Source organism: Neofelis nebulosa, chromosome 14 (genome assembly GCF_028018385.1).
Source record: "Neofelis nebulosa isolate mNeoNeb1 chromosome 14, mNeoNeb1.pri, whole genome shotgun sequence".
In the NCBI taxonomy this organism is placed as follows: Eukaryota; Metazoa; Chordata; class Mammalia; order Carnivora; family Felidae; genus Neofelis; species Neofelis nebulosa.
In genome coordinates, this window is record NC_080795.1 from 80097573 (window position 1) to 80111086 (window position 13514).

At 51.6% G+C, this 13514-nt stretch overlaps 1 protein-coding gene across 6 annotated transcripts in view; it reads right to left on the minus strand.

Moving 5' to 3' along the window:
• Positions 1 to 13514, minus strand: part of TRAPPC9 (trafficking protein particle complex subunit 9) — a 572152-nt gene that overhangs the window by 423886 nt on the left and 134752 nt on the right. For all 6 annotated transcript variants that reach the window (XM_058699183.1, XM_058699185.1, XM_058699186.1 and 3 more), the window contains 3 exons: positions 10682 to 10808; positions 6734 to 6866; positions 3117 to 3280 (listed from right to left, as the gene is read on the minus strand). In XM_058699183.1, the coding sequence (XP_058555166.1) occupies positions 3117 to 3280; positions 6734 to 6866; positions 10682 to 10808 (424 nt within the window). The remainder of the gene's footprint in view (positions 1 to 3116; positions 3281 to 6733; positions 6867 to 10681; positions 10809 to 13514) is intronic.

Here is a 13514-nt window from a genome sequence, read left to right on the forward strand (position 1 = left end):
AGGCACGAGGCGTGGAAATCAAAGGGCAATCATCCCTGCCTCTGGGAGACTTGAGACAGAGCCAGGAACCAGCAACTGGCTGGGTAGGGCAAGGGTGCCTGCATAGGCATCCTGGGGCACTCTGAGACAACAAAGGCAGGGACCCAACGGCCCAGGCCAGGAGGGTACTCCCAGAGTGACCACTAAGCAGAAACCCAGATGAGATGTGTTGGTAATGGAGGTAATGGAGGCAGGAGCAGAAGTTAGCAAGTTGAGCTCTAGGGAGAGAAGACAGTTTACCCTAAAGTGCAAGAGACCGCACGGATGTCCAAGAAACTGAAGTTAGTTCCCAACAACCCATGTGATTAGAGTTTAAGGGGAGAGGCGGCCAAAGATGAAGCTGAAGCGTGGGCAGAGGCCCCATGCGCAGGCCTCTGTGACTGGGGACCAGGACAACAGGAAGTTGTTGGAGGATTTCCAAAGGGGACAAACAGGAGGATTCCTGCTTCAGAAAGAGGCAGCAAGTTCGTAACGATTTCCACGTGGGTCTCTCTGAGAACAGGAAGAGATGCTTTCCAGTTGCTAAGCTATGACACAAGGTAAATTACAGGATGTGCTTCACCATGGTTATCGGCTCTGTAATCATCAGCCCTTTGCTATTAGTTCCCTTGTTCCAACATCGACCACACCCTCTCACCAATTAGTGACATTCGCAACACCAGATAAAGGTATTTTGTGTCAGAGAGGCACTTTCTACGTAATAACCCATATGCACTTGCTACCAAAAATCGGGGAGAGAAAGGATGAGCCCAAGGGAGGATCAGCACAGCTCCCCATAGGCTAAAAGTGTACAAAAATGTTTTAAATGAAACACAAAGAGCCATGAGCACAGAAGAAAAAATATTAGTGAACCTGTAGTAAAATAAGTAACTTGTATGCACCCAAACAACACTAAGAGAACATACAGGCAACCACACGGAAGAAGACATTCACACGTATTCCCAACAAAAAACTCATACTGAGAACATACACAAGTCTTACAAGTCAGGAGACAGGGGTAGACAGAGGGAGACAGAGACAGAGAGAGAGAAGGAAGAACACTCAATGGGAAAAACGGACAAAGCACTTGTACAAAAAAGGATCTGAACATCCAAAACCATAGGAAAGGCATTCAACATCACTGCTCATCAGACAAATGCAAACTAAAACCCCAGTGTCATACAGTTACACCCCACCCTCAGCACCAGCACGGATAAAATGACTACAAACACCGAGTACCAGTGGGGACTTGAGCACCGGGACTCACACAGCGACGGTGTGAACCCATGCGGCCACCTTGGAAAAGTATCTGGCTCGAATGCTGAATACACGTACACCCCCACCCCCGGCATTCTACTCCTGGAGGTACACTCAACGGAAACACCTGCAGAGGTCCACCGACACACGTGCCGAAACACTCAGAGCAGCACTATTCTCAGATGCCCCCAGATGGAAACCGCCCAAACGGGCTCAGTCCTAACGTGTGACGCGTTCACAGTAGAGTGTTCCACGACAAGGAAAACGAATGGCGATGGTGGTGGGGTAGTGACGGTGGCGGCAACAAGGGTGGCAGGAGGGGTGGCGGCACTGTTGCTGATGGGGGCAGCAATTGTGGTGATGATGACGGTCACAGTGGGGATGGCGGCAGTGGGGATGGCGGCGGCGACGGCGGCGGCGGTGGAGACGGCGGAGACAGTAATGGTGGTGGCGGTGTGTTGGTAGAGACAACGGTGATGATGGTGACGGTGGCAGAGATGGCAGGAATAATAACAGCTAACGAGCCTGAGGCTAACAACATGCCAGGCACGTTTCCAAGCACTTTGCGCATCTGATCTCATTTCATTCTCATTATGACCCTGTGATGCAGGTGCTGTTATTAGTGTCCTCTCACAGAAGGGGGAAAATCCAAGGGAGGTTAAATTACTTGCCCAAAGGTAATACAGAGCCAGTAAGGGAACAGGCAACATTTGAGCACAGGCAGCGTTTCCCAGTGAGGAGAGGTATAGACGGGGACGACAGGCAAGATAAGACAGGCAGCCACAGGCCTCATTTCCCCCGTGCATCAGAAGCAGTGGGAGAAACAAGGAACGTGAGACGCACTGGCACTCGCCCCCACATTACCCTCCCAGTGGGACAGGCTCACATTAACCCTTTTGACACAATGCAAATTCCCTCTGTCGTGGCATAACTGTTTCCGGGACAAATTCTCCCCAACTCTTCCTGGACCTTCCCTCCAACTGGAACTACAAGATGGCGTGAGGACCTACCTCTACTAAACACTTACTTCACTTGAGTTTTCCCACTACAGTGTCATGAGCCTGCGGAGGGAGCCCTCTGCGGGGGAGTAGCACGTGGATGGCACGTCCAGAAACTCAAGCTCCCGCCCTGCACCTGGCTCGCCTCACCCCTACATCAACCGCACGTGCACACCCCACATTTTCCCTCAACAGAGGGAAACAGCTCTCACTGGCCCATATGATTTCTCTGACTTTAGTAAATGACCGGCTTTTCTCTGCCCTTGCCTCCCTCCTACACGACACCCTCCGCCTTGATCAATGCCACTCATAACCTGTAATACACTCAGTTCGCCACCACACGCTACTTGCTTACCTCTCAGAACCTCACGTGGCAGGGGCCACCTCCCCTACCTACCCAGGAAGGAAGCGAGGCGTGTAAAGGACAAATAGCTAGTAAACAGAGAGGCCAAACTCTCAACACAGGTCTTGTGACCCGCCCCGCCCAGCTCATGTGTCCTGGGACAGGAAGCGGAGCGCCTGCCTTCAAGAGGGAGCGCACGGGCTCTACGCCTGAACCCACGGAAAACCTGGGGCTGGGCGGATGGATCCCAATGGCGCCACGTCTGAGCCGCTAACGTTTCTCTCCATCCATTCAAGAGCGTCCTTCCTGAGGATCTGGTACATGTGAAGAGCACTAGGGACGAAGGAGCAGTCTTCATTCCTTTGTGTGCCCTTCACACACCCATTTCACGATGGCAGCAAATTAAAAGAGTAAGAAGCTTTTACAGTTTCTGAGCACCGGTTGTTCAAAGTGTCTCTTTGGCAAAAAGACAAGACAAACATTTCTGGGGTCGAACCCACCTTTGGTGGTGAGAAGTCTGGAGGTGACTTCCAGTGTCTCCAGTGGCTCCGTCCCAATATTTTCCAACTGGATGACGAGTTGCTGAGCCTCCCCGTTGTAAAGCTGGACGGACACATTAGTAGAGATTTCATCACCAGAGGAGGGTTGCAAGGAATGGGCAGATCTGAAATAGCAGTAAGAATTACAGGGATTTTTTAAAAGAAAGAATCAAAGTAAAGAAAAACAACGGCATCTCAGAATATTCACATCCCCAGACTTAACACGTTCCAGAAGCAGGAAGTGGCGAAGCCCGGCTTTCAACATGGAACTCAATCTGAGCTATCAGGAGGGGAGGGTGAGCGCCACATGCGGAGGGCCATCCACACGCAGACGCATCTGGGGTTTCCACTCGGCCTCAGCGTTTTGTGTGTGTGTGCATGTGTGCGCACGTGTAGCATAAAAACACTTAACTACTGGATTATGGTGAGGCCTACAAGACACAGTGAATTAATTCAAATGATCTGTGAACCGTCACTCTCTAAAATGAAATTTTTAAATCTCATGCTCACAATTGTCTTGGGAAAACCCATAGACTGAAGAAGAAAACAGGACTGTCCCGACGGATACCATGGGGACTGGAGTGGTGAGTACGTACAAGAGACTCCATGTCACAGGTACAAACAACAACCAATCCCTGCAAGTGCCTAAGGGGACACAGGGCAGCTGGGCGGCGTCCTCGGGCCACATGGCATCCTCTGCGTAGCCAGGTGAGGCCCAGGCCTCGTGGGAGCGCAGGCCAGCACGCAGCCCGAAGGCTGCGCCACAACCTCAGGTTCAAAAGCACATACAATGCTCTGGAGAAGACTGGCCGCAAAAGAAAGGGGGTGGTCACTGGAGGAAAGGGTGAACATTCTTTCCTGGGGTCCCAAGAGCCCACGTGGCCCCCCACTCTCTTCCTCCTTACGCCTGAAGGATTTCCACAGAAAGCCCATGAGTCTACACCATATACTGAACTGACCCAGAAATGGACAAAGACTCCGGGCCACACCACCCCCACCCAGCAAGTGACCAACAGCCTCCCCGCCGGCCAGGTCTTTCTAACTCTGCTCCCGGCCACAGGACAAAGGACCAGGGTCAGACCCAAGTCCCATTCTACATGCCACAAGACAGCTTCATATCCCCACACTGCTCCAAAAAAGATGGCAAGGAATATGCCAGACAGTACTGGTCTCACCCCCCTGGCATCCAAGGGAGGAGACGGGGTTTAAACAAGCTGGGCATACCGAGCCAGCCCTGCCCTTCCTGGGGGCCTCCTGCCCCAGGCTCTGAGAGAGGAGCTTCTATATCCAAACCACATTTGCAGAAAATAACAGCATAATGAATCAAGGTGAATTAGTTCACATTTTACACCTTTAAAGTTACTCATGAGTCAAGAAATAAACTTTCTCCGTCAAGGAAGGGAGAGGAGTCCTATCCTCACTATAAACAACTTCTTTCCAGATTTTATTTATTTATTTTTTTAATTTTTTTTTCAACGTTTTTTATTTATTTTTGGGACAGAGAGAGACAGAGCATGAACGGGGGAGGGGCAGAGAGAGAGGGAGACACAGAATCGGAAACAGGCTCCAGGCTCCGAGCCATCAGCCCAGAGCCCGACGCGGGGCTCGAACTCACGGACCGCGAGATCGTGACCTGGCTGAAGTCGGACGCTTAACCGACTGCGCCACCCAGGCGCCCCTACTTCTTTCCAGATTTTAATCTGCAGTCCTTCTTAAGTGCAAAAGCTGTTGTAGTCAACTTGAAATTGCAGAGGACGTATACAGAAAAACTAAAACACAGCGAGACTACTTACTTCGCCTCTCAAACAGAGAGGATACCAGCCCCTCTGGGACCATAGAAAAAGAAGGTGGGAGAAAGCAGAACCTTAGCGAGGCCACAGGGCCTGGCCGACACAGGAGCCGACTGTCCCTGAGTACGGGGTTCCATGTGACAGAGCCGGGGCCAGAAAGGGGCTGAGTCCTGGGTGAGCCGTGGCAGGAAGAGGATAGCAGTCAGACATGTCCCCTTTTCTGGGCATATTTTTTTCTTGCTTGATCATCTGGCCAACTTGTGTGAATCTTGTAAGGCCCAATTTAAACATCATATCTGTGACATGATGCCTTCCTGAACCATGAATGGGAGTCTTCAGGTTAAGGAGCACTTAGCAAACTTGACTACGGTGAGTCTGGCTCCCCTCCGGACATGAGCTCCTACAACAGGCAAGGCCCAGGTCGAGGGCATTTCTGATTACTTGCTAGTCCTATAGACTAGGCCCAGATCACATGGCAGGCATCAAAAAAACATGTGGGAGTGAATGTGTTAACTCAGTCACAAGGATACTGATGTTAGATTAATTAGAAGCAACCCTCATTTAAAGAATAGTCATCTGAAATCATGTGCTCCACACTAAAACCAACAGAATTCATTTTTTTTAACTGAGGTGTTACATACAATGAAATTCACTTGTTTTGAGTATATAATCCAATCATTTTAGCAAATTTACTGAGTAATAGAACTGTCACTGACAACCAACCTGTTTTAAACCATTTCCATTATCCAAACTGAGTATCTTTATGATGTACATTTTGAAGCAATTAAAATAGAAATTTTTTAGCGTGTTATATGGCTATGCAAAAAATAATAAATGATACTCACATAATGTGACATCATCTCAATATTCAAACATACATTTGCAAAAAGAGGGTAGATAAGCGATGGAAAGAAAAACCAGAAAGCATTCACAGTAACTGTCTCTGGGACTTCGGAGATATATTTCCCTTTTTTCTTCATGCCTTCCCACAAGGCTACTTTTCTACTTTTTATAAGGTAAAAGTTAACTGTCTTTCACAAAAAAAAAAAAAAAAGATTACAAAGGCTAATTTCACATTTTGTTCCGTTCGTGGTAAGAAACATTTCAACCGTGTTGCACTTCACTTTAAGCAAAGCATATTGCCTACTGGTTACCTTGAAGAAACCCTTCACCCATATTTTTTTTTAACGTTTATTTATTTTTTTGAGACAGAGAGAGACAGAGCATGAAAGGGGAAGGGTCAAAGAGAGAGGGAGACACAGAATCCGAAACAGGCTCCAGGCTCTGAGCTGTCAGCACAGAGCCCGACATGGGGCTCAAACTCACAAACTGCAAGATCATGACCTGAGCTGAAGTTGGATGCTCAACCAACAGAGCCATCCACTCTCCCCAACCCATATTTTGATCCTAAGAATCATATATTAACTCAGATTCTTGGTACCATTAAAAATGTCTACTACAGAGGCACCTGGGTGGCTCAGTGGGTTGAGCATCTGACTTCTGCTCAGGTCATGATATCACGGTTTGCGGGTTCAAGCCCCGCGTCAGGCTCTGTGCTGACAGCTCAGAGCCTGGGGCCTGCTTCGGATTCTGTGTCTCCCTCTCTCTCTCTCTGCCCCTCCCTCGTTCATGTGCTGGCTCTCTCTCTCTCACTCTCTCTCTCTCTCTCTCTCTCTCTCAAAAATAAATAAACACTAAAGAAATTTAAGAAAAAAAAAGAAAAGAAATGTCTCCTCCCAACTACTCTGTGCACCCTTTCTTATCAGAAGGCAGATGCCTGCGCCCTACCTGGGCAGTGAGGTGCTGATCTGCAGCCTGGGCAGGGCGGGAATGACCTCCACCGTGGAGCCACTGGTCTTCACTCCCGGGAGGTTGTCCAGCAGACAGTCACTGAAGACGCCGAAGACCGTGGTATGGTAACCTGGGAAGCGAAATGAAGAGCTTCACAGCCCCTGGACAGGCCTCCAGCCTCGGGCCCACGCCTAAAGGCAGACTCCAGCAGGGAGGAGCACGGCCCCCAGCCCCAGACCTGTGTCCGGTCAGCCCTCACCCCGCTGGTCCCACCCGCAGCTCAGCCTGAAACCCTGGGTGACGCACGCAGAGGAGTGACAGTCCCCGCATTCCTACCCACGGGGCCAACTGGGTCGCAGCAAAAGCACATGTGGGTCTTTGTCAACTAAGTCAACTTAAGACCAGGTCTCACCGCTCTCACGATTTGCTTTTCAAATCTGCCCGTCTCTAAGATAGTGATAGCTAGCGTTCCTTTGCAGGACATAATGTGACTGAATAAGTATCTGGAAAATGATCCGACATCTTCCGGGGACAGATCGAAGTTCAAGAGCCAACTATGGTGACTATGACTGCTACACGATATGACAAGCCTGCTGGATGTGTGCAAACACCGTAATCTAAGATTAGCGAGTTTCTCATGCCAAAAACAACAAAAAAACCTCCACTGCTTAGACAAGCACTTGAAATTACTTAAGAAAGCTTTAAAATGGCTTTTGAAATTTCGAGAGAGAATTATTATAAACAATATTCACCGTATAACAAAATTAAACCATGCCCATGGGCTAAATGCTCTGTGCCTTCACATTAACGGAATGGATACTAATCAGAGAAGACAGCTGTTGGCCCGATAGCCGTGTCCTTCACCTTCTGCCAGCGTTAAACTGCTCTGGCGACTTGGGGCACCTGGGTGGCTCAGTCGGTCAAGCGTCCGACTTTGGCTCAGGTCACGATCTCGCGGTTCGCGAGTTCGAGCCCTGCGTCGGGCTCTGTGCTGACAGCTCGGAGCCTGGAGCCTGCTTTGGATTCTGTATCTCCCTCTCTCTCTGACCCTCCCCCACTTTCTCTCTCTCTCTCTCTCTCAAAAATAGATAAAAACATTAAAAAAATTAAAAAAAAAAAAAACTGCTCTGGCGACTCAAAGTTACCCATCACGGCACCCACACTTCCTTCCTTTGGAAATAGGTCACTTAAAAGCCTTCTTTAATTTAGCCTGCAAACATTTTCCTCCCCAGAAACCCACATCTGGTGTAACGCCCCTGCATGTTCTTCTTTCTATAAAACCCGATATAGGGGCGCCTGGGTGGCTCTGTCAGTTAAGCGGCTGACTTCGGCTCAGGTCATGATCTCACAGCTTGTGAGTTCAAGCCCCGCGTCGGGCTCTGTGCCGACAGCTCAGAGCCTGGAGCCTGCTTCGGATTCTGTGTCTCCCTCTCTCTCTCTCTCTCTCTCTCTGCCCCTCCCCTGCTCACACTCTGTCTGTCTCTCTCTCTCTCTCAAAAAATAAATAAACATTAAAACATTTTTAAAATAAATAAATAAAACCCGATATAACGTGGTTTTGCCTAAGCAAACTTTGTTTTCCACTTCTTAATTAAAATCAGTCATTTTCCCTTTCTTACCTGTTGCTGAAAATGACTACAAAGGAATTCAAAACCTGATGACCAATCCTGCCGTGTCTAATCATATTTCTGAGAGTACACAGTCAGCCCTCCCCACTTTGCACAGCAGGTGCGCCAAAAAGAACACAACCAGTCTGTACCAACAAGAGCTGTGCTACCAGGGCTCTGAGTCCTCATCCACCGGTTATCGGTTATTGGTTAGCCCCTCAGTCCTAATTATTTCCTCTGCCATCCGTCTCCTTCGCCCCACTCCCCGGTCACGGCTGCGGCCCTACCTTTGTCATTTCATCCCTGGATTATGCCAACAACTTCACAGTCGGTCTCCCTGCCTCCTGCCCATCTCCAGCCCACATTGCACGCAGCAGCCTGGGGTCCCTCTGGAATGCCCGCCTGGCTGTATCTCTCCTCAGATCGAATGCGGCCCACGGGAGAAAACCAGCATCCCGTGGCATGATTTACAAGGCCCTTCCAGGTCTGTCCTCTGTCTCCCTCCCTTCACGGCCTCGTCACCCCTCTGCTTTGGGCCAGGTCCTCGAAGCCGCCCCTGGTTCCCCAACACACGCAGGTCTCTGGACCACTTGTTCTTTCTGCCTGGAAGCCCCCTACTCCCCACCCCATCCACTCACATAATTCCCCTTTGGCCTTCAAAGCTCAGGGTCCCTCAGTAGGAGAAAGAAAGCCCTTCTCGGCCCACGCTCCCCTTCTGGGCCTTCTCCCCCATGTTCGGCCAGTCACGTGCTTGGCCCCTCCTGGCACTTGCTGCCACATAGCCTAACCCACCTCACCCCCCGCAGACATCGCCCTTCCCCAGAACTGTCCCCGTTTCAGTCACTAAGTATCTACTGAAGACCCACCGCGTGTCAGGGACCAGCAAGACGGACGAGCCCAGTGAGCAGTTGCAACCACTGGCCTGGAGAGTCACACGCGGGTGCGGTAGGAGAGCCTGGCAGCACACCTGACCCAGCACGGAGAAGCTGAGCACAATCCCCAAGGGGAGAGGAAATGTGAGCCAAGAACTGAGAGAGGCACAGGGCCAGGCAAGTCCGGAAGCAGCAGCAGAAGGAAAAGCACAGGCCGAGGCTCAGAAAGCCTATGGGAGGGACGCGTAGCTCAGGGGGAGGGGAGGGGAGGGGAGGGGCACGAGGCGCCACGGGCCCGGATCACACGGGGGAGCTCCGAAGCCACGTTACGGAGTCCAGCCCAGATGGGACAGGTATGGGGAAGGTGCTAAGACTCATGGTTAAGAGATGACACGGGCAGATGGGCACTGCGGAAAGGCCACTTGACAGCAGTGTGGCAAGTGGGCTCACCAGCCACCAAGACATGACAGAGAAAGATGAGCCCGTCGGTTTTGTGACAAACCCTGTAGGAAGGTCTCCTTCTGTCTCTGAGGGCCTGCAGAGGCGGACAGGAGCACTGAGGTTCCCGTCAGTAGGGCAGGGGCAGGGGTGGGGCTGGTGAGAGGCGGCAGGGGGCAAGGCAGCATCGGAGGACCCGCTTCAGGCACCCAGCAGGATGGTGACGCCCTCACCGAGATAAGGCAACCAAGGTGCCAGCCGGTCAGTGGTTGACTATGCAGGTTCAGGAAAGGGGTCTGGACGGAGCCCCGGCCTGGGAATCAGCAGCATATGGATGAGCCCTGAAGCCGAGAAGTCACTGAGAGGACAGAGACTGCCTAGAGGTACCCCGATGGGGGCGGGGGGGGGGGGGGGGGGGGGGAAGAGGGCAGATGGGGGAAGGGGGGAGGGAAGGACAGAGCCTGGCCCTTAGGAACACCACGGGGGGTCGTGTAGAAGCAGCATCTGCAGGGCACTGAGTGTGAAGGGGAGCAGACGGGGTGCCTGACAGAAGCCGGAGGAGGACGCCCACGAGGGCGGGTGGGCCCAGCAGCAACGGCAGACCAAACTGGGTCAGCAGGGACAACCCCCGCACACGGCGGGTCACAACACCAACAGAGAGGGGGACAGTGGACTCTGTGTGTCTACACGGACCCTTGACGAGGTGTGGCAGGAGGGCCCGATGGCAGAGGGGAGCCCACAGACACGTCTGCAGACCCACCGGAGGAGATGGGCCACACAGAACGGTGACAGGAGGGCGAGGAGGCCAGACACGGAGTCGGACCCCTCCCGCTGTAACAGCGCTGAGGGCCGACTGCATCCCGGGCACTCAAAACCGTTCCTCTCCATGTCGCAGCCCCAGGCAACGTGATCCGGCCATCACCCCTGGACTGGGACCGACACCAGGGACCAGTGACGGGCCTCCGTGGGGCAGGACAGGGGCTTCGGCAGCCCTGCTCGAGCTGAACTCAGAAAGCAAGTCTCCTTACCGTTCACAGTAATCATCCCAGTCGTCTGTGGGACCCCAACGAGAGTCACTGGGTAAAGACCAGACTCCGCCGGAAGGGAGAGCGCCGCGGGGAGAGACTCGAAGTCCACGCCGCTGGTGAGGAGCCCCTAAAACAAGCAGTAGCAACATGGGACACAGCACAAAGCACCGCTGCCTCACGGGTCCCCCGAGACGCAGGGCGTCCACCCGCCCACAGGCCCAGGCCACGAGGAGGAGGACGGCAATGCCTGGCCTGCGTGAAGGTCCACAGAGAGCCACAGGCTCGGTCTCGACGTGCACGTGACACAAACAACCTGGAAATGGGCAGCACTGTGGGTGCCTGGACAATTCCATCTCGATGTTAGCCCTGCTTTCTGTTGCTTTACCGAGTTGGAATGTAAACGTAATGGAAAAAAATAAAATATGTGAACACAGAGAAAAAAAACAAAGGATGGAAATACGATCATCCATTAACTTCCCTCACTGAATGATCAAGTCATGTCACCATGTGCCAGGCTGTGCTCCACAGGGAACAAGACAGATTCCTCGGCTTCGGGGAGCCGCCCACAACCGTCAACAGCACAGGGATGTCAGTGCTCAGCACTTCTCCTCGGCGCTGTAACAGAGGTCCTACCCGGTGCAAGAGGCAAGAAAAAGAAACTAAAGGCACGCAATCAGTTTACTCACAAAAACCAAAACTATAAACATAAAAAGCCCTGTGGAAACCACAAGGAACCTTGAACTAACAAGTGCATTTAGCAAAGGCACAAAGTCAGTGTGAAAAAAAGCAAAGGTATTTCTATAATCCAGCAACAAACAAAAAATATTAGAAAATAAAATACAAAAACACCATTAACTAAGAGAACAGAAACATCGACCGCATGGCAGTCGAGCTGATGAACGACAGGTAAAGACTGCTCCCCAGGCGAGGACACGCACGAAGGAGAGGCCCAGGACCTTTCTGGGGCTTGTCTTCCGCGGTGCCGCGGTCTACGTGGCCCTGAACCTACCAGACCCAGACACGCTACAGACTGAGCCACTGAGCCAGCACAACGGTGCCGGGGCCCCAGTTCTCACGCTGACGGAAAGGACAAGGCGTGGGAAGGAGGAAGGCAGGACAGGGCCCCGTGGAGACTGGCGAGAGCCGACGGCACCACCCTGAAGTCAGGGCTGACGCAGTCTGTACGTGTATCGTGCACACATGTGCATATGGGCACGGGTGTGCGCGTGTATGCAGATGTGTGCATGCAGGTGTATCTGTGAGTACATGTCTGCGTGCACACGCGCATGCTTTTCCTCACTGTGTCTCTAGAGAGCCCCCAGAAGCAGACACTCCAGCAACACGGAGCGCATCTAGGCCCAGATCTGGAGCAAAAGCGCGCAATGATCTCCATGCAGAACAGAGGCAGTGGGCCAGAGAGCAGGCACAGAAACCAGAGGATGGCTACTGGCTCCAGGCGAAACATGTCAGCATTTTATTTCTTCTCAAAATAGCTATGAGCAAACGTGGCGAAACGTGGACGGTGGACATTCTAGGAAGGCCTAACACTCCCTGTAACATTTCATACGCTTGAAATATTTCGTTATTTTTTCATTCTGGCCACGATCTCTGGGCTACCTTCTAGTGGCAATTTTTATTTTATTCTTTGTGCTTCCTAACTTTTTATTAAAAAGCACATATTACTTTTAAACCACATAAAAATAAAAGCCACTTTTTAAGACAAAAAGAATCAGTGTGTCAGAAAGAACAGCAAGCATCTGATACTTGAAGCACTTTGGGGAAAATTCTCTAAACAATTATTTCCCGATTCAGGCCAAGAGACAGAAAGTCACCATTAAAAGGCCTGATGCGAGAGCAAACCCTAAAGCGGGCAGCTTCTTGCACAAGAGGAGGACGACAGTCCTCACTCCTGTCGGCCTCCTCCCTGAGTGACCTCAGGGCTGTAGGCTTGACGGTGGGCTGAGTGTCTCAGAGCTCAAATGAATTCTGGAGACCTATGCCTCACGCGGAGAGCCGGCACACTACCTTCAATAACCACCAGTGGGCCGGGTGCACTCCCACTCTTCCTTCTATTCTCAGTTAAGCCTTTGTCTCTCCGGAAAGCCTTCCTGGACTCTCCACGGGGACCCTGCAACATCTCGTGCACCCACAGCACTGACCACGGCAGGGACCAGGTCTCCCAAGGGCCCTGCCCGCGGCCTGATACGTGGCATGAGCACTCAGCAAGATATCTGCATGAAAAGCCCACCTCTTACCCTGAGCGTAAGTCATTCGACTCTGAAGGAAAACGTGAACGATCTCAAAACCATCCTTCGCAAGTCTCTGAAAAATTACCAAGCAGTACTATATGCTAACATGCAGCATTAGATAACAATATACAGCACAAAGCCTACGTGACAACGCACGGCAGCCGGTGGTGACCCGAGGCACCGAGCAGTGCTATATAAAAATAAGCAGAGAAGACTTGAGAAACGGAACCCGCGTGACGGGTGGGAGGCTCTGCTCCGGAAACAGGATGAATCTGGAGAGACAATACCATCTCCTTCCCACAGACTATGGAATTGGGTGAGTGGCCCCAGGAGAGACCGCTACGGAGTGAACCTTCAGTGCCCTCCACAAAACACGGGAACAGAAAAGCAGAATTCAAAGCGGAGAGAAAACTCACACTGGCGGTGCAGTAACCTCCACTCTTACTCCACACAGCCTGCTCTTCTCTCAGGCCTTGATCGCCTAGCAATAAAGTAAGGCTGATACTGAGCAGTGGACACAATATACACTTCGTAACCTGTGCCAATCTCATGTAAATTTCAACGTGATTATTTCAAATCTCACA